Consider the following 20,503-nt stretch of genomic DNA (forward strand, 5'->3'; position numbering starts at 1 on the left):
TGTTGCCATGTCAATCTAATCTGCCCATGGCCTTCTGAATCAGGGATGCTGGCACATGCAAATTAAACTATTAGAAATGGGACTGTTTCTTTAACCAATCAGATTTCAAATTCGCCACGTCAGCATTTTCCCGTTCTCAGAACTGGTTGGTTACAGTAAAACTGTTCGACTAGCAAAACACATCTATAGTTTTCTGCACACATTAAATACAACCCCAATTCCAATGAAGTTGGGACATTGTCTTAAACATAAATAAAAACAGAATAGAATGATTTGCAAATCATGTTCAACCTATATTTAATTGAATTCACCACCAAGACAAGATATTTAATGTTCAAACTGATAGACTTGATTGTTTTTAGCAAATAATCATGAACTTAGAATTTTATGGCTTCAACACGTTCCAAAAAAGCTGGGACAGGGTCATGTTTACCACTGTGTTACATCACCTTTTCTTTTAACAAGGTCAATAAACGTTTGGGAACTGAGGACACTAATTGTTGGAGCTTTGTAGGTAGAATTCTTTCCCATTCTTGCTTGATGTACAGCTTCAGCTGTTCAACAGTCTGGGGTCTCCGTTGTTGTATTTTACACTTAATAATGCGGCACACATTTTCAATGGGCGACAGGTCTGGACTGCAGGCAGGCCAGTCTAGTACCCGCACTCTTTTACCATGAAGCCACACTGTTGTAACACGTACAGAATGTGATTTGGCAAATCCCTAAATTCCTTGCAATTGTACGTTGAGGAACATTTTCTCACACAAATGTTCACAAAGAGGTGAACCTCGCCCCATCTTTGCTTGTGAATGACTGAGCAGTTCAGGGAAGCTCCTTTTATAGCCAATCATGGCACCCACCTGTTCCCAATTAGCCTGTTCACCTGTGGGATGTTCCAAACAGGTGTTTGATGAGCATTCCTCAACTTTCTCTAATTTTTTTGCCACCTGTCCCATCTTTTTTGGAACGTGTTGCAGCCATAACATTCTAAGTTAATGATTATTTGCTAAAAACAATCAAGTTTATCAGTTTGAACATTAAATATCTTGTCTTTGTAGTGTATTCAATTAAATATAGGTTGAAAATGATTTGCAAATCATTGTATTCTGTTTTTGTGTTTAACACAACATCCTAACTTAATTGGAATTGGGGTTGTAGTTTAATAATCAGCATCTCTGATGAGTATGATCTAGTTCATTTACATTTTATGCTTTTGTCACATTATTAGATAATAATTCTGAATTGCTTCAGTTGATCTTGGGAGCTGTTATTTTGTGTGTATTTTTTATATATAGTTTTGGTGATTTCTACAATTGCAACGTAATAGTGGCGGTATTAAATAGCATAAGTCCCCACTGAAGGCCCAGGTACCAAATGTAGAGGCCCGCCACTGCAAGAACCCAACGACATTGACTGAGACCAATAGGATTGGTTGGTTTATAAAAAAAAAAAAAAAATAACTGATCAAATAAAAATTGAGCATGAATGATTTTATTTTTTTTTAAAATGTTTTTTACATTTTACTTGCACATTTGAACTCTTAAAAATCAAATGTAGTCCTTAAACACAAAAAGTAATTTAGTGCTTTTTTTCCCCCCTAAAAATTGTTAATTAAAATGTATTTACTCATTTTGCATTAATTTGTGTCATTAACTATTTGGTTTATTGATTTATTGGAAATATTAAAACAATGAAAATTAATCAAATAAATAATTTTAGATACACATTTAAAACATTTTATTCTATAACTGGTTGATAATAGTTAAATAATTTTTACATTTAATATTTATTAAAATTTTCATTTATTGATTATGATTATAAATGATTAGGATTTTATTGATTCATTATTTTCTTAATTAAATCAAGAATGTATTTATTAAATGTAATATTTTACAAATATGAATAAAAAATAACCATACATAAAAATGCAAATAGTTATACAATCTATTAATGTATTATTTAGAATAAATAATTTAAAATACACATTTTATTATGAAATGTATTTATTTATTTCTATATTTATTTATTTTGTCTGTCTACAAATGTCCTGGCCCATCAATGCCTTTTAAAAAAATCATAAAAATGATTTTATACAATTATTTAATTTATTTTATTATTTACATTTTATTTCTTTTTAAACTTTATTTATTTTACATCTCGACAAATCTGTCCCTTAAAAAAGAACAAAAATCACATGTGGCCCATGCACACTGAAGTCTACCCACCCGTGGTCCAACTACGTATTATAAAAGGAATACACAGGACCTAAACCGACACCGGATTATTAAAATCTTTCAAAAACAAATGTAATCAACATTACGCCGCTATTTAGCATCTCTATTTCCCCTCTGCTCTGTTTTGTTGTTGACACTTTGTGCACAGATTTGTTTTGTGGCGAGCACAGTGAGGAAAAAAAGCTTGTATGAATGTGTCCTGCCCAGGATGGGAAGCCATGCAGAGGAAGTACCTCACATGGGCCGCTCGTCAAGAGGCCCTTTGTTTTAGGAGGTTAATGCCTAATTGATACAGGCTTAATGAGAACGGGGCCCGTGGGCCCGCAGTGTGTGAGCCCGGGGGCTGGACGGGCCGGCCGTAATTGGAACGGACAAGCCTTGTGTGCCCCAGTGCACGAGGGAAGAGATTTATTGGAACGCAAGGAACGGCCGGGGAGAGTGGAAATGGGCAAGGAAAGGTGACAATGACGAGGGAGAATGTGGAGCCAGTGGGAATTTGGGAGGTTGGGATTGGGAATATTATGAGAACCAAGTCAGTAACAATGGAAAGTGAACAGGAAGTGGCATAATAAACAAGTGGATTTATTTAGTGGTTATTTCTTAGAAAGATACAGTAGACAGACAGACAGACAGAAAACCAGAAAGACAGACAGACAAGGTACTAGATATGACCTGAAGCATACTGCAAAAGCAACCAGTTTTTTAAGGCAAAGAAGTGGAATGTTATGCCATGGCCAAGACAATCACCTGAGCTGAATCCGATTGAGCATGCATTTCTCTTGCTGATGGAAAACCTAAATGGAAAATCCCCGAGGACTAGCAGGGACTGAAGACCGTTGCACCTGAGGCCTGGCAGCGCATTACCAGAGATGAAATTCATTTCTGGTGATGTCTATGTGTTCCACACTTCACGCTGTAAGTGACTGCAAAGGATTTGCAACCAAGTATTAGAAGATGAAGGTTTGATTTCATTGTTAATTTGTCCCATTACTTTTGGTCCTTTTAAAAAGGGGGAGGCACATATACAAACGTACATTTATGGACGTGACTGTAGGTAGGTGGGTAGGTAGATACCAACCCATATACTTTTATCTGGCGTTCTCTATCTTAATGCGAACATATAAAGTGAAGCGCCATAGATGGCGTAATGGAATGGATGTTATGGTATTTATTAACCTTCAAACAACTGCACCTGTAGCACACACAGAGTACATACACATACAAACAGAGAAGACAATAAAACTCAAAGGCATATAATGTATTATGTATTCTCTCTGCTCTGTCGACAAACGACTATTACTGGGGACTTTCTCCACTGCTTGATTTGAGGAAATTCAGTAATGGGCTTGGTCACTGCACCAACTAAATGCAAAGCTCCTCTATGCTAACCTAAACTGCAAGTGTCAATTTGGGCCGACACCTGTCTCTTCTTTTCGGACAAGTTGTCTTTTTGGCCCCCTCTTTTGCATCAGACTATTCATGCAAAGAGTCCCCAGCTCCTCTCCAGACAAGCTTTCAGCACCCAGGCTGGAAAGGCACTAAGAGGGGCGATGGGGGGGGGGGTCTGTTAGAGGTTGGGGGGAAGGGGGTCACATGCACTTCAGCAAACCTTGAAGAATTGAGAGTGAAAGCTATGGTGATTCTGGGTGGCTGCATGAAGAAAGAAAAAAGAAATAATGACAAGTAAACTAAAAAAAAAAAAAGAGGGGAGCCTGCGTGCATATTAAGGTGACGAGAGGGGAGGTTTGGATGGAAAACGAATGCTTGACTCACATGAAGTGTAGAAAAAGGGAGAATGGAGGGTGAGAAAAGTAAGGCTGAGGTACAGTAAGGGTGAGAAAGACAGGCAGGGGAGGGATGGACCGGAGCGAGTGAGAATGAGGCTGAGGGAAGGAAGGAGGAGAGAGGACCCCTCTGCTTTCCCACACTCGCGCCTGTTCCCACACTGGACCTGGCTAATCCCTGTCTTAATTGGGGGAGAATTCCAGCGCACATGTTCGCCTAGGCTGAGCGAAGGGGAAGGCTGGATAGTTTGGGACACGTCACGTGTGCACATTTTTTTTTGCAAATGTAGCGGTATTAATACAGCAATTACAAAAACAAAACGTGGGGAAAGTGGAGGCTAGGAATACTTTTAGCATTCAGAAAATATTCACAGCGCTTCACTTTGGCCACATTTTATCTTATGTCCTTATTCCAATATGTTTTAAGTTTGTTTTCTTTAAATTGAATGAAAATGTATTATACAGTGGCGCCTTGCGCTACGAGATTAATTCGTTCCATGACTGCAGTCGTGACTCCAAACATCTAAAATCATCTTTCCCCATTGAAATGAAAGGAAATGCCATTATTCCAGCCCACCCTCCCCTAAAAAAAAAACAAGCAACATTTTTTTGAATGTTTTTCAATCAGAAAAATAGCCCTCTATACATTTTTACTTAGAGGGTTATCATATGCATAACATATACATTGTACTTAAAAAAATACAGTAATTACAGAGTTATGGAAATGGAATGTAAAAAATTCAACAGTTTTTGCCTCATTTTTTGCTTTAATTCAATGGACATTGTGGCGCTCCTAATGGCGTGTGAGCCTTGGCCAGCTAGGGGCAGTATAATATAGACATACGGATATACAGATACCTCTCAATAAATTGGAATACATTAATTCTAATTTATTAAAATGACATACCTAAATAAATTGTGCAACAGAACCCTGCAGATGACTATAGATGATTTATTAGCTTGAAAAGGCAATAGGGACATCGCCTGAAGCCTCACACAGTTACACTACAAATTTGAGACCAATGAATCACATCAATAGGCATCTGCAGGCTTCTGTTGCACAATTTATTAAGGTATGTCATCTCAATAAATTAGAATGAACATATTGAGATGTACCTGTACATGGAGTCGGTCAAAACTCCTCCGTAATCTGCAGTAATATTAGTCGTTCTTTGCAGAGGATAAGGAATATATGCCTGTGAGCATTGTTAAATTGTCTATCTACATGTGTTTCTACCGTTTGTGTTCAAATGTCAATTGCTACTGTGCGTGACTTCCTCCATTTTGCATGTCTATTCGATCTTCTCCAAGTCCCACAGCTCAACCTGTCAACCGGCCGCACTTTATGGCTGTCGAATGTGACGTCAGCCTCGTGGTGGGAGGCTGCGGTACTTAAGTCCAGCAGCATTCGGCTGTGGGCGTAGGAGAGGTGCACCCCAACATGTTCCTATCTCTTGTATTGAAGAGGAAGTACTGCGCACGTACAACTCTTAAGAAGAGTTCCTATGTGTAAAGATTTTCGGGATGCATTTTTTACTTATAAATAAAGGGGCCGAATGAATACTTTTTTACACTAGTATCTATACTTCTAAAGTAAAGAATGTGAGTACGTTTCCCACCTCTGCCCCCTATTTTCCTCAATTGTCTTTCTTAAAACATGACCTAATACAGTTGTGTGCAAAAAGCTGTACATATATAACATCAAGGCTTGAAATAATCCATCCATCCATCCATTTTCTGAGCCGCTTCTCCTCACTAGGGTCGCAGGCATGCTGGAGCCTATCCCAGCTGTCATCGGGCAGGAGGCGGGGTACACCCTGAACTGGTTGCCAGCCAATCGCAGGGCACATAGAAACTAACAACCATTCGCACTCACAGTCATGCCTACGGGCAATTTAGAGTCTCCAATTAATGCATGATTTTGGGATGTGGGAGGAAACCGGAGTGCCCGGAGAAAACCCACGCAGGCACGGGGAGAACATGCAAACTCCACACGGGCGGGGACGGGGATCGAACCCCGCACCTCAGAACTGTGAGGCTGACGCTCTAACCTGTCGGCCACCGTGCCGCCGGCTTGAAATAAGCCTTATCTAATTGTTTTTTTTTTATTAGCTTTGGTCATAATGAAAAAAAAAATCTCATATTTCACGGCCATTCTCACGTCCTTTACGACACTGTGCCAGTCAGTATCAGTTGACACGTTTTGGCTGGAGGCAGCAAAACAGGGAAAGGGGGGAGGTTAGTGCAAGGAGATACTAGTAGCATAACAAAACAAGCCTGAGTGGCAGTTTCGTTCCTTCCTACCTCTTTACTCACAAACAGCTCGTACAATAGGAGGTTTCCTGAGGAGGTAACTTAAGTCAGGACAGGACAAACAGTTGGGAGGCAGTGGAAAGGAACTCAAGTGATCTGTCAAGGAACTTTCTCAGCTTTTAATCCAAACCCTTGTGGTTCATTGCTCAGGTTGAAGATGAATAGGAACAGGTGGTAGGAAACAGGACGCTGTGTACTGGATGCAGGTTTATTAGCATACTGAAAGCTGATGACGCTATGACGAGTAAAGAATCCATCTACAGTGGATATAAAAAGTCGAAGATCACATTTTTGTGATGTAAAAAAAATGAAACCAAGATATTTGATTTGAAAACTTTATCCACAATTAATGTGACCTATAACCTGTACAACCCAAAGGGGGAACAAATGAAATATCGTCGAGAGGGGAAGTAAAAATAAACAATTGAGATGATTTTGTTGCACAAGTGTGCACACACTCCATAACTGGGATGCGGCCGTGTTCAGAATTAACCAATCACATTTAAACTCATGTTAAACGGGAGCCAGCACCTACCTGCCGCCTTTTAAAGTCCCTCGAACCTCAAAAAAAGTTCAGCCGTTCTACTAGTCTGTGTTCCATGGTATACGTAAAATCTTTTGTACCCTTCTCTTGACTGATACCTTTCAACAATGAGATCCCTCTAAAGCCGCGGAAGCTCTCTGCGGATGAACAGGTTTTAGGTCATAATAACGGTGGGAAAAGTTTTTTTTTTTATATATATATCACGAAAACCTGGCATTTGAGAAGGGGTGTGCAGACATTTTGAATCCAGTGTAAATGCCAGGTGGGCCACCACTCGAAGAATCCTGGTCCGCTTGCCACAATGCTGACACAGTGCAAAGCTCGAAGTGGCCTTATTAGTGCACAGTGTTAGCGTTGTGTGTGTGCGCTCGTACCCCCATGCAGACTCATGTCAGACATGGCGACGAGGTAGCAGCTGTGAGGAGTTCAAACGGAGGGGTGGCGGCCCTTCATCATTCACCCACTTTGCCTTTCACCAACTCTTTTGGCGGGAACATTCCCAAACATGCTTGTTTGAACCTCCCAGAAAAAAAAAAGGGGGTGGCCCACCTCCGCACCATGTCCACTCTCGTCTTGATTGATTTTCAGTGGACATTTTGGAAGGGATTACAGCCATCTGCAGGCTCTTGAGCAACAAAAGGAGTCTCCCTGCTCTCCTCCCTTCACTACTTCACCGGGATAACATGAAAATGCCCGCACTGTTCTCCATTCTGAGCTCACCTCTCAACCCTTCCACACTGCCCTCTCTGGTCCTAAATTGACCACATCTCACTAGCCGGCACTTGATGAGTGCCTTGCTTAATGCATATAAGTCAGTAGGAGTCCACCTGCACACAAAAGTGGGATTTTTCAGCATTTCTCATGGTTTCAAATGTTCAGGTGATGCATTCGGAGCATTTATGTTTGTCCACATTTTTTTTGCCCTTCAACTCCAACTCCATTTGAAAACATTTAAACTTTTCAAATAAATTCCTAGTTTTTCCAAAATGACACTTTTTCCACAAGGAAAAAAACAATTCAAGTGAATAAGACGTTCCACAGAAGAGTTCCGTACTTCAATGTATTCACACCATTCAAAGTTTCAAATAGTCTCAAAATTCAGGACATGTAAGCTGCTATTTTTCACATTTTAAATATTCCCAGTTTTCCCACAATTCCAACTGTTCATAATAAAATTCCCAAAGTAAAAGATACTTTACACATTTACCTTCCTTCTTCCACATTTCTCAACTGATTCAAACCATTCCAACTTCAAACTGTTCAACTCATTCAAGACATATACAGAACTATTCATAACATTCCCAAATGTTCACAATATAATTCCCTAACAATGATTTCTTTTACATCCATACCTCCTCCACTGCAGACATTTTACACAATGACAACCTCATTCCACATTTGTCAATGAGTTCAAACCAATCCAACTTCAAACTGTTCAGCTCATTCAGGACACCTACATACCCATTTCTCACATTCCCCATTGTTCAGTTTTACAGTAAACTTCAACTGGGAGTGATAAACACCTTGAAGCAAGCACTCTTTGCCTCTTATTTGGGGAATAGTATGAGGAAGAGAGTGAGAACAAACACTCAGGAATACTTAAAAAAGTGTGCCTTAATAAGTTTAAAGGTCTCTATATTACATATTTTTACCTATTGCAGGTGAGTCTAGAATCCCCCCCCCCCCGCCCGTGATAAACAAGGGTTCACTGTACAAAGATAACCGTGCTCTATTTTGATTGACATGTACAGAGAGATATCACTTTAACGATATTGTTGCGGGTGCAGTTTGCAGCGGCGTAAACGGCAGATTAGATGGATGAAACACCTCATCTATCACAGTCACTTCTCCTGTAGCTTGAGGGATGGAAATGATTGCATGGGCGCTTCACAGAATTCCCACCCTGCAGTTCCAGCTGTCCGAAGGGTGTCGTGTGAATCCGGGATGCCCGGTGCGCTCATGGAAATGCTCGCGCTCAGCCGGTGGCTGCTGATCTGAGGCCGACACACTAGACTTGTGCAGTTTGGTTGCCAAGGATACAGCTGTTTCTTCGTCACTATTAATCAACCGTATGCTGAAACGGGACACAAGCCATTAAATGCTTTTCTTCTGTTCTGGAGAAGATAAATCGTCACATAATGGTGTAACGATTCAGTGGAATTTGAATGGGAAAGAAAGGGTTGGCATCGGGATCGAGCCCTGCCGCAAGTATTGAAAAAGAGAATGATTGACGACTCGCTAAAATGTTTCTAACTGTCTATACATGCCCAAAGATGGGGACCAAACACTTTTTTTTTTTTTTTTTTTACCCCATTTGACCCCAATGCAAAATGGGCACTTGTGAAATATATCATACGGTTAAAAAGAAAAGAACAAATGTGAGAAGTGCAACAGTTTTTTTGTGACCTGCCAGTTGAGAAACCCAAATGTCTCCAGGCTGATTCATAATCCCAAAGTGTGTTTTGCCAACACGATTGCACCATGCTGATGTTTCGGCCACACTTTCCAAAATCGGCACCCGGCACACCCAAACAGCTGTGGAGAACCTTATGGGAAAGACTTTTTCTTCCCAGCTCCGAATCAAACATTTGAGGAGGACGTGACGGTGAAAGGGATGAGTCAGACGAGGTCGCCGTTTTGATGTGTGCTGTGGTGAGGATTTGAGATGCTGCGGCATTCAAGAAAAGCTGCTACGATTGTACAAACCGAAACGGGAAGGAACAGGTGGGCCAAACATTTTTGTACACTTTCAAACAAAAACTAAACAAAACATTTTATTACAATGACACATTTATTAAACGTGATTTAATGTTAAATGCTTGAAATGTTCTTCTCCAACATTGCAACATTCTCGAAAGCTTTCCACAACTAATTCCCATCTGCATCCGTTAAAAATAAAAGCATCCCAGATGAACTCTTTTAAATGAAGGCAAAAATCTAAATTCAATTCAATTCAAATTAAATCAAGTCAAAGTTCGGCTTTCAGCTTAGCGCTTCGAGCCGGAGGTTCGGATTTTTAGTTAAGAGTTGTAAATGATGGTTTCAAGGGTTTTAAGCATCCTTCCTTCCATCTTTTCCTCTTACTTTCATACATTGTTTCCTTCCTTTCCACCGTCCATCTTGCCTTCCTTCCTTCCTTCTTTCCTCCATTGTTTCCTTCCTTCCACCCTCATTTCAATCCTTCATCATTTTCCCTTTCTTTCATACCATCTTGTTTCCTTCCTTCCTTTCAGGTAGGCGCTACCGATCAATGGAAACTAGAACTAGTAGACATTCCAACAGCTTCTTCCCTCTTGCGATCAACTTCTTAAACAGCTAACCTCTAATTCCATTACGACAAGCTGGCAATTTTTTGACTTGAGTTCGTTGTCACATTTCTGTGGGGCCAATTATGTATTACTCGTGCACTCGCTGTAGTTGTCTCGCCATGCTGCACTATTTGCATATACTGGCCACTCATGCCAGAGTAGCATCTGCTCCATTTGCACACTGATTGACAAGTATCTGTAACATTTGCACAACCAACATTGTCCCAGATTATCGCACTACTCGTCACTTTAAACCGCATACACTCCTTGAAGTCTCAGCGCCCCTTGCACAATGGTCATTGCACCGGACTATTGCAATATTAGTCATTCGAACTGCTCTAAGTGCTAGAGGACTCTGCATCTTTTTGCACAATTGTTTTTTGTCAATGTCTTTATGTCTCCAAAGTGTTCTGTCAATTGACTGTCAATTGGCGTACTAGAGCGCCTCCAACTACCGGAGACAAATTCCTTGTGTGTTTTGGACATACTTGGCAAATAAAGATGATTCTGATTCTGATTCGGATTCATTTCTTTTCATTCAACCTTGTTTCCGTCTTCCCTTCCTCCCTCCATCCCTCTCTCTCTACGCCACTTCCTTCCTTCTTTCCCCGTTCACTTCCTACATCCTTGTTTTCTTCTTTCCTTCCTTTATTTTCCCCCTCCCTCCCTCCCTCCCTCCTTCCTTTCATAGCATCCTTGTGTCGTTCCTTCCTTCCCTTCCTTTCTTAAATAAGCTCATTTCAAAAGTGTCTATCTACTTTTGGCCCACTCTGTTTATTCAGGCTGTATTAAGGGCATGCCTGGCATGCAGGGTAAGGGCTTGCACAAGATAATAAGGGCGTGTCGACGAGCACTTAGTGTGTGTGCGTGTGTATGTGCATGTGCGTGCCTGTGTGCTCACCTCTGACACTTTTGGAACATTTCCCCCAAACTTCCCCCCGGGGGCTAACTGAACGGAAGTCCACACCCTCTTAAATGTCTCTCCAATCTCTTTGCTGAGGTCTTTCACGCTTCGCCCTGTCGACACCTCAGCCACACAGCAGCAAAAAAAAAGTGACAGGGGGGGCTCTGTACTTGGGGGTCTGGTTTTGGAGTGCTTTTTTCAAGAAGGAGCAGCGTTGCATGCTGCATGCGCACTCAAGCTGAATCTGTTGGATTGCTTGTAAACAGTCAAAGTGTTTCCCAACCAAACGTTATTGAGCCAAGGTGCAAATTTGCACATGAGAAAAATCTCACAGCACACCACCAAACAAAACATTTCAAATGCGGGCCGATTTAGTTGAACACAGAGTTGTTATTCAGTTGAAGGAATGGCAACAGGTGGCTAGACAGGTTATTTGTACCTTCTGTGATGCAATGGAAGACCATTTCATTGTTCTGCCTGTCACTTTACGTCACTGGCATAAATACTGTTGTTAAACAGATACATTATTTGTGGGAGAAATAATCATTTTAAGTGCTATTGGCTCATTTCCCACAGCACAGTGGTTGAGGGTTAAGACAATAGTCATTCATTTTTATAGCGTGTGTTTCTATGTTTGTATTGTGGTAAACGCAATTTTTATGGGGTTCGAGTCAGGGTCACAAAGACAACAATGCATGAAGTTGTCATTATGTCACATCATGCATTAGTCAAGGGAGAACTATTTGAGGAGTCTTTGTTTTGGCTTACCGGCCTCGCAACAATACCCGCAAACGGGGGAGTGTGTGTGTGTGTGTGTGTGGATATTTTAAAGAAGCACTGAGGCAGTAAATTTGGGAGGATGGAGGTCCCTTCACTTGAGCTACTGATGCAGTGATAAACTTGTTTTCCAAAAATTCATTTCAGCCCGTTATTTTCCATCCAAACTTCATTCCTAAGGCTGCTTGGCAGTAAATTTGTCTTTTTATAAATATACAAATATTTGGGGAAAATTATACAGCCTTATTCCAAAATGGATTCAATGGATTTTCCCCCCTCCCCTTTCCCTCTCACACACGACTGAATTGCTCTCATACACAAAAGGGATTTTTTTTTTCACTCAGGCAAGTGAATAGCTCTCTCTCACTCACTACTGAATGCTCTCATACACAAGTGAAACACTTACAGTAGTAAGACGCTCTCTCAAATTCTACTGAAAGGCTCTCACACGCAACTGGATGTTTTTTTTTCACTCACACAACTAGAGAAACGCTCTCACACACTACTGAAATGCGTATTTCAATATATTATACGAGCGTCTTTCAGTATAATGTATGAGAGGATTTCAGTAGTGCATAGGAGAGTGATTCACTAGTGCATGTGAGTGAAAACAAATTTTGTGCATTATATGAGTCCATTTTTGTGCGAAGCGTGAAAGGTAATCCCTGGCGGCCCCTCATTCCGTGTCATTTAGCACATAAAACAAGAATTTGCTCTCTCACACGCGTGGTCAGGATGGAGCGAGCGACTGTGTGGCACCTCGGCTCAGACGTGCCCGCCACTGTGCTCCCTTTATGGCAATTTATTGCTTCCTGAAAATGGCAGCGCGAGGACAACAGAATTCCAACTTCTTGTTTCTAACACACACATACACACACATACACACGCTCGCTAAATCTTCGTCGCATTCATGGCTACTCGAAGTGACTTATGTGTGAGAAAGGTTTACCCTTGAGCTCAAACTGAACCTTGAACACTTTTAACTGGCTTTTGCTGTGGATCAATTCACGTTCTATCTTAGTAATTCAACAAGCACACATCAAAACAAATGTTTAAGTGTATTTGAATGAAACATACGGACAGAACATACAGTACACAGACATATAGTATCAACAATACTGACATTCTTCTTTAGAATTTCTTATGCACATATTTACATGTTGTTTCTATTCACATATATTCACACGTAGGAAATGGCAGTGTTCTTAAGACTTGGGCACTTCAAATTCATTTGGTACAATCTCCTCCCCTTGTTGATGTAGTGCACATAAGAAAACAGCATTTTGTGGATTGCAAGGCTCTTTTAAAAACAAATTCTTCCATTCTTGCTTGCTTTCTCCAGTAGAAACATTTTGTCATCAGTTTCGTTCGATAGGATTATTTACATGCGAGTTTGAAAAACTGTCAGAACGGGGCAACTCGAGTCTCTGCCTTATTGTTACTGTACATGCTCACAATATTGGTATGCACATATATTAAATTCGAAGTTGCACCTCTCTGCTACATATACTTGCTTTTGATTTATTTGGTTTTTAGTGTTTGAAGCATCGCGATTCATTCCCTTTCTTTCACTCAGTGCAATTTCCTTGTACTAATAATCTCCTTAATAACAGCAATCGCCCTCTCATGTAAAACTCGTTTGACCGCCGGGAAGCATTTTGTGTCCCCACTGAGTTCATTTCTGTACATTTCCTGAGTTTCAGTGATTCCCAGTGGGAACCTAAATTCGAATATTTGTCCCATGAATTTGCATTAATTTTCTCTTCATTTTGCCACGTTTGTAAGATTTTCTTTATTTTTTTGGGCCAATCAGACTTCAGCCTGTGTTTCCATGTCAATCTAAACTGCCCAGGGCCTTCAGCAGCAATAGTGCTGGCCGCATGCAGTTTAAACTATGGCATAATAGCAATAAGTGTTTCTTCAAATTCTTTCTTAATAAGTGTTTCTTAAACCAACTAGATTTCAGGGGGCCAGCTAGCTGCCTTACAATAACATCGGCATTTTTTTCCTCTTGATTCGTCGGAAAGAGCAAAACCTTTTCTGGATGAATTTGACAAGCAAAAAAAAAAAAAAACGCTTGTAGCAATCTGTTTACGTTAAATAATCAGCATCTCTGGGATTGGGAACTGCTCCAGATTACGTTTTGATGGTTTCTAGAATTACGATGTGATAGTGGTGGTACTGTTTTAAGAGGTGTGTTTAGTCACCACCGAAGGCCCAGGTACCAAATGCCACTGGTGGAACTGAATTGACCCCAAAATGAAATGCTTCCCTTCACCATGGCAACCAGGAAGCTGACATCCCAGCCCCACAAGATCGAAGTGGAGTTGCTATTGCACTGAAATGGTGTCCATTTCTCTCCTCGGCCCCTGAAGTTGCTCCGCGTGGTTTCTCCCACAACTCGAAGCAGGCGAGCCGGCGTTCCGTTCTGTGTCGTCGACGAGCAGCGGCAAACTTTGGGGCTCAGTCCACGGGAAGTTCACACGGAATCTGCTGGGCCGCTTTGGCCGCGGTGTAAGCCTGCAGGAAGTCCTTGTAGCGTGGGGCGCAGCCCAACCAGGCCTCGCCGAAGTGGACCCGACCGGTGAAGAGGAAGCTGCCGGGGCCCGGTTTGACGCCGCACTGCAGCAGGGTGCGAATGTCCCCCCGGGCGGCCGCGCGGCCGTTGCCGGTGAAGAGGGCGTACTTTTGGCGGAAGACCCGTGTGGCGCCGACCTTGATGACCGCGGCGCGGAGGTTCTCGTCCTCCCCCACGGACCTGATGTTGCCGCGCACCACTGTGGAGAAGCAAGACACGCTGGTGAGTTGATTCAATTCAATTGAAGAGACCAACTGAACCCCAGTTTACATTTGGTCCTCTAATGCGAAAACTTTCTTTAGAACGTCTCCACAGCTTTCTACCCTTCCTTCCTACCTAGCATCTTTCCTTTCTTCCTTCCTCCCTTCTTTCTTCCCTTCTCCCTCCGCCACTTCCTTCATTCCTCCTTTCCATCCTTCCTACCGTTTAGTTAAACACAAGGCTATTATTCTGTCGGAGGAATGGCAACAAGTGGATGCGCAGGTTAATTGTACCTTCTGTTATCTTGTGCAAGAGCAATTTTTTTTTCTGCTTCTCACTATGCGTCGCTGGTATAGATAGATGAACAAAGATACAATATTTGTAGGAAATTATGTGTTCCACTTTTGCCCTTTGCACTTTCTGACAAGAGAGGCTTTTTCGAGCTTTGCCCATGAAATGATTAGCAGAAATTGCATTTTAGTTTTTTTGATCTTTTTTGTGGTCTGCTTTCGATATGTTAGTACAGGGCCAAAATTCCCAATGTGAGGGTGTGCAACGTACCAAAGTCACTGGTACACACGGCCATGAGGATCTCCGTGTCGTTGCAGGGTCTGCACGCTTCTGAGGAGGAAACAGAGGGAGAATGGGTTAGCGAGCTCACATAAATCTCCTCCAAAACACGTACAGCGCATTCTAATAAGGAAATCTAGATAAAAAAAGCACACACGCACAGGAATTTGTGCAACAAAGGAAGGAAGGACCAACTACTAACAGACAGCTGCTACTTTTACAGTTGAGGGTTTTAGGGTGCACAGTTCTCTGCACCGGACACCGTTTATAGGCTAAAGCCTCAAGGGCCCAAACGATAGGGGGCGGGGCTTGACTTCAAAGATACATTTGAGTACCGCAATAATGGCCATACAAACCAAATCTTTGGACTACTTTCGCTTCAAATTAGGGAAGAAAAATAACTACAATTTCCAATTTTTACAATTTTAGTTTTTTACTTTCATAAAAAATAAAAATAAAATACCACACAAAAAGATAAACACTTTTCATGATTGGAAAGGAGCAGTAAGTAGAATATAATGTAATTCTTAGCTTAAACTCAAAGAATATTAGTTGCTCTGACTTAATTTACAAGAGCAAAAACACTCAAACAAACAAAAGTCAAATTTCCAAAACATTCCTTATGATTTCTGTCTCTTTATACATTTGAAAATCATTTTCTGAGCCGCTTCTCCTCACTAGGGTCGCGGGCGTGCTGCAGCCTATCCCAGCTGTCATCGGGCAGGAGGCGGGGTACACCCGGAACTGGTTGCCAGCCAATCACAGGGCACATACAAACAGACAACCATTCGTACTCACAGTCACACCTACGGGCAATTTAGAGTCTCCAATTTATGCATGTTTTTGGGATGTGGGAGGAAACCGGAGTGCCCGGAGAAAACCCACGCAGGCACGGGGAGAACATGCAAACTCCACACAGTCGGGGCCGGGGATTGAACCAGGGTCCTCAGAACTGTGAGGCTGACGCTCTAACCAGTCGGCCACCGTGCCGCTCATTTGAAAATCACACATAACAAATATTTTTGACTAAGATTAAGATTTGATTCCGAGAACAGAAGTGCACCTTAGTTTTAAGGTGGTCCGATCAACTTGATTCTTGAACTCAACCCTCATCTTCTGAACACAAATCCTTTCTGAATAGGTTTTAAAAGTTTGAAAAACTGAACAGCAAAAATGAAGCCAAAACCGGCAAGTTAACATGCAGTTTAAAAAAAAAAAAAAAAAAAAAAAAAAAAAGGATTTTAATAGTTCTTGAGCTTCACTGGAGGCCCCTGTCTCACCCTGCACATTCTCCATAGTGAAACCCCTCTTGATAAATGAGATTCCTTCCTCTCCGGTCCCAAAGCAAACTTTTTGTCTACGGCCGCGGGGGGGAAGGGGCGGGTGTCGGTCTCCGGCTACAGACAAGTCTACCCGCAGAGAGGCAGCTCAACAAAGGAGGGGAGCATCTCAGCTGGGGAGAGGCCTCTGTTGCCTAGGAGACGGCAGTAATCCCAGAATGTTCGAGCGGCACGCATTCAAAGAGTTGTGGACTCTGGAGAAAGCCCCTCATACTGTGCTTTTGTAACCCCTCCTCACTCCCTGCTCCCCGCTTCTCCTGCTCCAAACCAACATGCCTCCAGTCTGGGGACAGTTTGCCCACTTCCTCCTGGAAAATCCAATCAGCCGACAGAGGCCTGCTCTGAATTATCAGTCGGGCTATGAGGTTTTTGGGGTCGGACGCATGCATTTTACAGTCAGAATGCAAGAAAGTGAGCGAAAGCAGTGAGTCTGAACCCAAAAGTGGGTCGTGCACAGGTAGTCAAAATTTACACAGGGTCCTTGGTTTATGACGGTACCGGCATAGGAGAGGGCACAGCCACTTACTGATGCACTTACACTTTTTGTTTTATAGTTATGGCCTAGATTTGTTTCTCATACAAATATTTGCTGTAATTCATACTACACTACTGCGTTGGCATAGTTTCGCGATAGACTGCAAACTGTTCCGACTTAGGTTCAATTTCGGTTTACGGAACTGAGGACTCCATTTAAAGTGAACTATTTGGATAATATTATTTTGACAGCCATGCGGCAGAAACGTTGTTGTACAGCGGTGCCTCGACGAAATGGTATTCAAAACAAATAAATCGTTTTTGTCACACTGCATTTATTGAACGGCCACTCTTTTTGGTGTCCCCGCCTCGGCCACCTCGGGGAAGTAGAAGACAGACATGGATATACTTTTCATTGAGGCGTCTCAACTCTTTGCAGCTCATCAGTACGGGACTCATTTTAGTAGTTCTTTCCAGAGGATAAAGAATATATGACTGGGAGTACTGTCATAATGTTTGTCTACATCTGATGCTGCATCGTTTGTGTTCAGTCTGTTGCTTCGAGGGTTATAGCACAGCAGCATAGATGCTATAGCTAGCGTTAGCATGAAGCGGTTGGACTGAAAGGCTAAGCTATGTGGTTGTTTTAAACACACAAGGTGCATTTGTCTTTGTTTAGTTTAGTTTGACAGTAAACCTGAAGAGAGTGCCTTACATAAGCATCATTAAAGTTACATTTTGTGCCTCTATTTTGTCCAGTTCGATTCGGGAGCAGGGAATGAGCGACAACTCACCGACAGTACTGATGTGGTTGGAGTCCAACGACAGGCGTGCGGTCCAGTCCCCTCTCAGTTCATATCGGAAGGAGGCGATGCGCCGGCTGATGTCTTGGTGAGGCGTCGCTTGCATGAAGAGAGCCACCTTCTCACCCGGCAGGCGGCTGAAGCAACGCACCCTCGGCGGGGGGGACGACTCGGGCCGGTCCCCTACCAGGAGCTCCAGGACGCCGTCCCTCTCCAGGTAGAGCTGGGCGCCGTGGAAATGCTCCGAGGGCTTGACGCAGGCCGTGACGAGGCCCGAGCTGCCGCCCCTGGGGCCCACCGCCACGGAGGGCAGTCGGGGGGACAGGGTGAGGCGGAGGGCTCCTTTGGGGTACAGCCAGTCTAGGGTGCCCTCGGAGCAGTGGAGGGAGATCTGCTCCACGCTGCCTTGCTGCTGGGACAAACCACTGAAAAGAAGAAAGAAGAGAGTGTTTTGAGCCGGACCATTTTCTATTCCGCTTATCCTCATGAGCGGGAGCCTATCCCGGCTGACTTTGGGCGAGAGGTGGGGGACACCCTGAGCTGGTCGGCGAACAATCACGGGGCATGAACAGACTAATAACCATTCGCTCTCACTCGCATTCACACCTACGGCCAACTTTTGAGTCTTCACTGAACACTAACATGCCTGTTTTGGGAATATGGGAGGAAGCACCGGCACAACATGCAAACTCCACACAGGAATGCCAGAACCAGCCGGAATTCAGACCCGCAACCTCAAAACTGTGAGGGAGACGCGCTAACTTCTAGTCCGACGTGCTGCCCATTAAAACGCATGCACCTGAAAATTCTAAATTTCAACTCTAAACAGGAAGGATGGAGCTGGGATTCGGAGCTGGAACCTCAGAACTACGAGGCAGACATGCTAAGCACTAGGTCGCCATGCTTGCACATTTAGAACGCATGTACTTTGACATTTAATGATAAACCGTACTATTATTGCATTTCCGTGTTTTTTAAATTTTTTTGGGGGGGAAATAACCGAGGCAACCAATTGAGAACCCATATTAAGTCACTGCATGTGTTGCTTGCCACATGACAGTCGAGTCCACTTTGCAGAAACCTTAAGAACTGCTAGAGAAAGCACCGCCTGTTGGCAACTCGGCGAAGAACAGCCCCTGCTCTCAACATACAAGTCACTTTACCCAAATATAAAAACCCTCAGTGGGAATATGTTTCCAAATTCTGCAGCGCACGCAGAGTGCGTGTTCACAAGGAATGCCCTCAGTCTCCTGTGTGTCTGGACTCTGAAGGCCTCCTGTAGTCGAGCCCCTCCAGCGCACTGAGGACTTGCTGATGGCCAACAGGTCCTGACATGCTGCGGTCAGACAAGCACTGTCCTGCAACTTGCGCACCCGTAACCCAAACATCTGTAGCTCCTTTTGAATTCAAAATGTTAAGAAAGTCAAGTACAAACTAGAAGATTATATGGAATACTTGCCTCCCTCTCCAGCTACACTGATCCTCGGAATAGTTGCACAGTGCTGTGTGGAATAAAATCCAAACGGTGTAAATCCCCAAAAGATGCATCCTCAAATAGAAGTGATGCAAACTAAAAAAAAAAAAAAGTTTACAAAATAATCCAAACTACTCTACAAATCCAAAGTAATGTTATCTGACTTGGCAGCCATAGTGTTGCATCCTCTTCAGATAAGAGAATGTCTCCCAACTGCCCGCCTGCCGGTCTGCGTCTGCGTCTGCTTTACACTGAGTCAAGTTCCCAAGTTTATTCCCCCTAAAGAAACTTGAGCAACCAATCAGAGGCCGAGGCAGGAAACTTTAAACCACTCTCACAAATGGGAGGGGGAAGGGTGGAGTTTGGAGGCGGTGGTGGGGGAGACTGTGAGGCCTGGGGGCGGGGGGAGGGGGGGGGGACCCAGGACTAGGGGGGGTTGTGTAGTGTGACCTGAAGAAAGAGTGACAGTGCACAAGTATGTTACAATTCTCCATTGTGTTTGCCCCAACAGTGCATTACAGCAAAGTAAGTGAGACAATGTGAGCAGTTTGTCTCGTCAACCCCCCCCCCCCCCACCCCCCCCCACCCCCCCCCACCCCCACCCCACAACACAACACACTCTATGTAAATGTTATGCTTCTTCCATTCTCAATGAACACAATCAAAAACATTTCCTGTGGGGATACAAATTATTGTAATTACTGTAATTACATTGTTCACATTTTGTGTACAAGATAAACATGATTTTTTTTGGGGTCTTTTTTGAGGGGCAACTTGGGGTTATTTTCCACATAGTGGCCATACACAATTCAGGGGTGAGTTGTTCACAAGGGCCACATTTGATTTTTAAAGCAGACAGAAGTTGAATTATTTATATAGAATATGTAAAATAGTATATTTTAATAATGCACAGTAATAATAATTCACTCCTTTTTCAGTTCTATTTTTTTTATCATTAATGTAGTCATAACTAACAACTTGAATAAAATAAATGAAAAATAATAAGTCTATATGTAAAATAGTTTATTTTACTTTTTTTATGGCCAAATTAATGCAGAAAATAAATAAATAAAAATGGGGCGGAGAAATGTGCGGAGGGGATCATAATTTGCCCACCCAAACACACAAGATTATAAATTCACATTCTAACTCTTATGGCACAAATATACTTCCATCAGAGTCTGCATTGCAATCAGACT

General features: G+C 42.7%; 2 protein-coding genes across 6 annotated transcripts in view; one reads left to right on the plus strand and one right to left on the minus strand.

Moving 5' to 3' along the window:
• Nucleotides 1-9,401: 9,401 nt before the first annotated feature.
• stub1 (STIP1 homology and U-Box containing protein 1) overlaps nucleotides 9,402-20,503 on the plus strand; it is a 36,701-nt gene continuing 25,599 nt past the window's right edge. For 4 of the 5 annotated variants that reach the window (XM_061755547.1, XM_061755546.1, XM_061755548.1 and 1 more), the window contains exon 1: nucleotides 9,402-9,599. The gene's annotated coding sequence lies outside the window, so the exon portion shown is untranslated. Of the gene's footprint in view, nucleotides 9,600-18,250; nucleotides 18,725-20,503 lie in introns of those variants that run through there. The other variant, XM_061755545.1, reaches the window with a different exon arrangement.
• metrn (meteorin, glial cell differentiation regulator) lies at nucleotides 12,904-19,640 on the minus strand. Its single transcript, XM_061755543.1, has 4 exons — nucleotides 19,290-19,640; nucleotides 17,822-18,255; nucleotides 15,205-15,264; nucleotides 12,904-14,641 (listed from the first exon to the last, which is right to left on the minus strand). Exons 1-4 carry the CDS (start codon nucleotides 19,376-19,378, stop codon nucleotides 14,328-14,330), a joined length of 897 nt encoding a protein of 298 aa, XP_061611527.1. The 5' UTR covers nucleotides 19,379-19,640; the 3' UTR covers nucleotides 12,904-14,327.

This window comes from Phyllopteryx taeniolatus, chromosome 19, assembly GCF_024500385.1.
Source record: "Phyllopteryx taeniolatus isolate TA_2022b chromosome 19, UOR_Ptae_1.2, whole genome shotgun sequence".
In the NCBI taxonomy this organism is placed as follows: domain Eukaryota; kingdom Metazoa; phylum Chordata; class Actinopteri; order Syngnathiformes; family Syngnathidae; genus Phyllopteryx; species Phyllopteryx taeniolatus.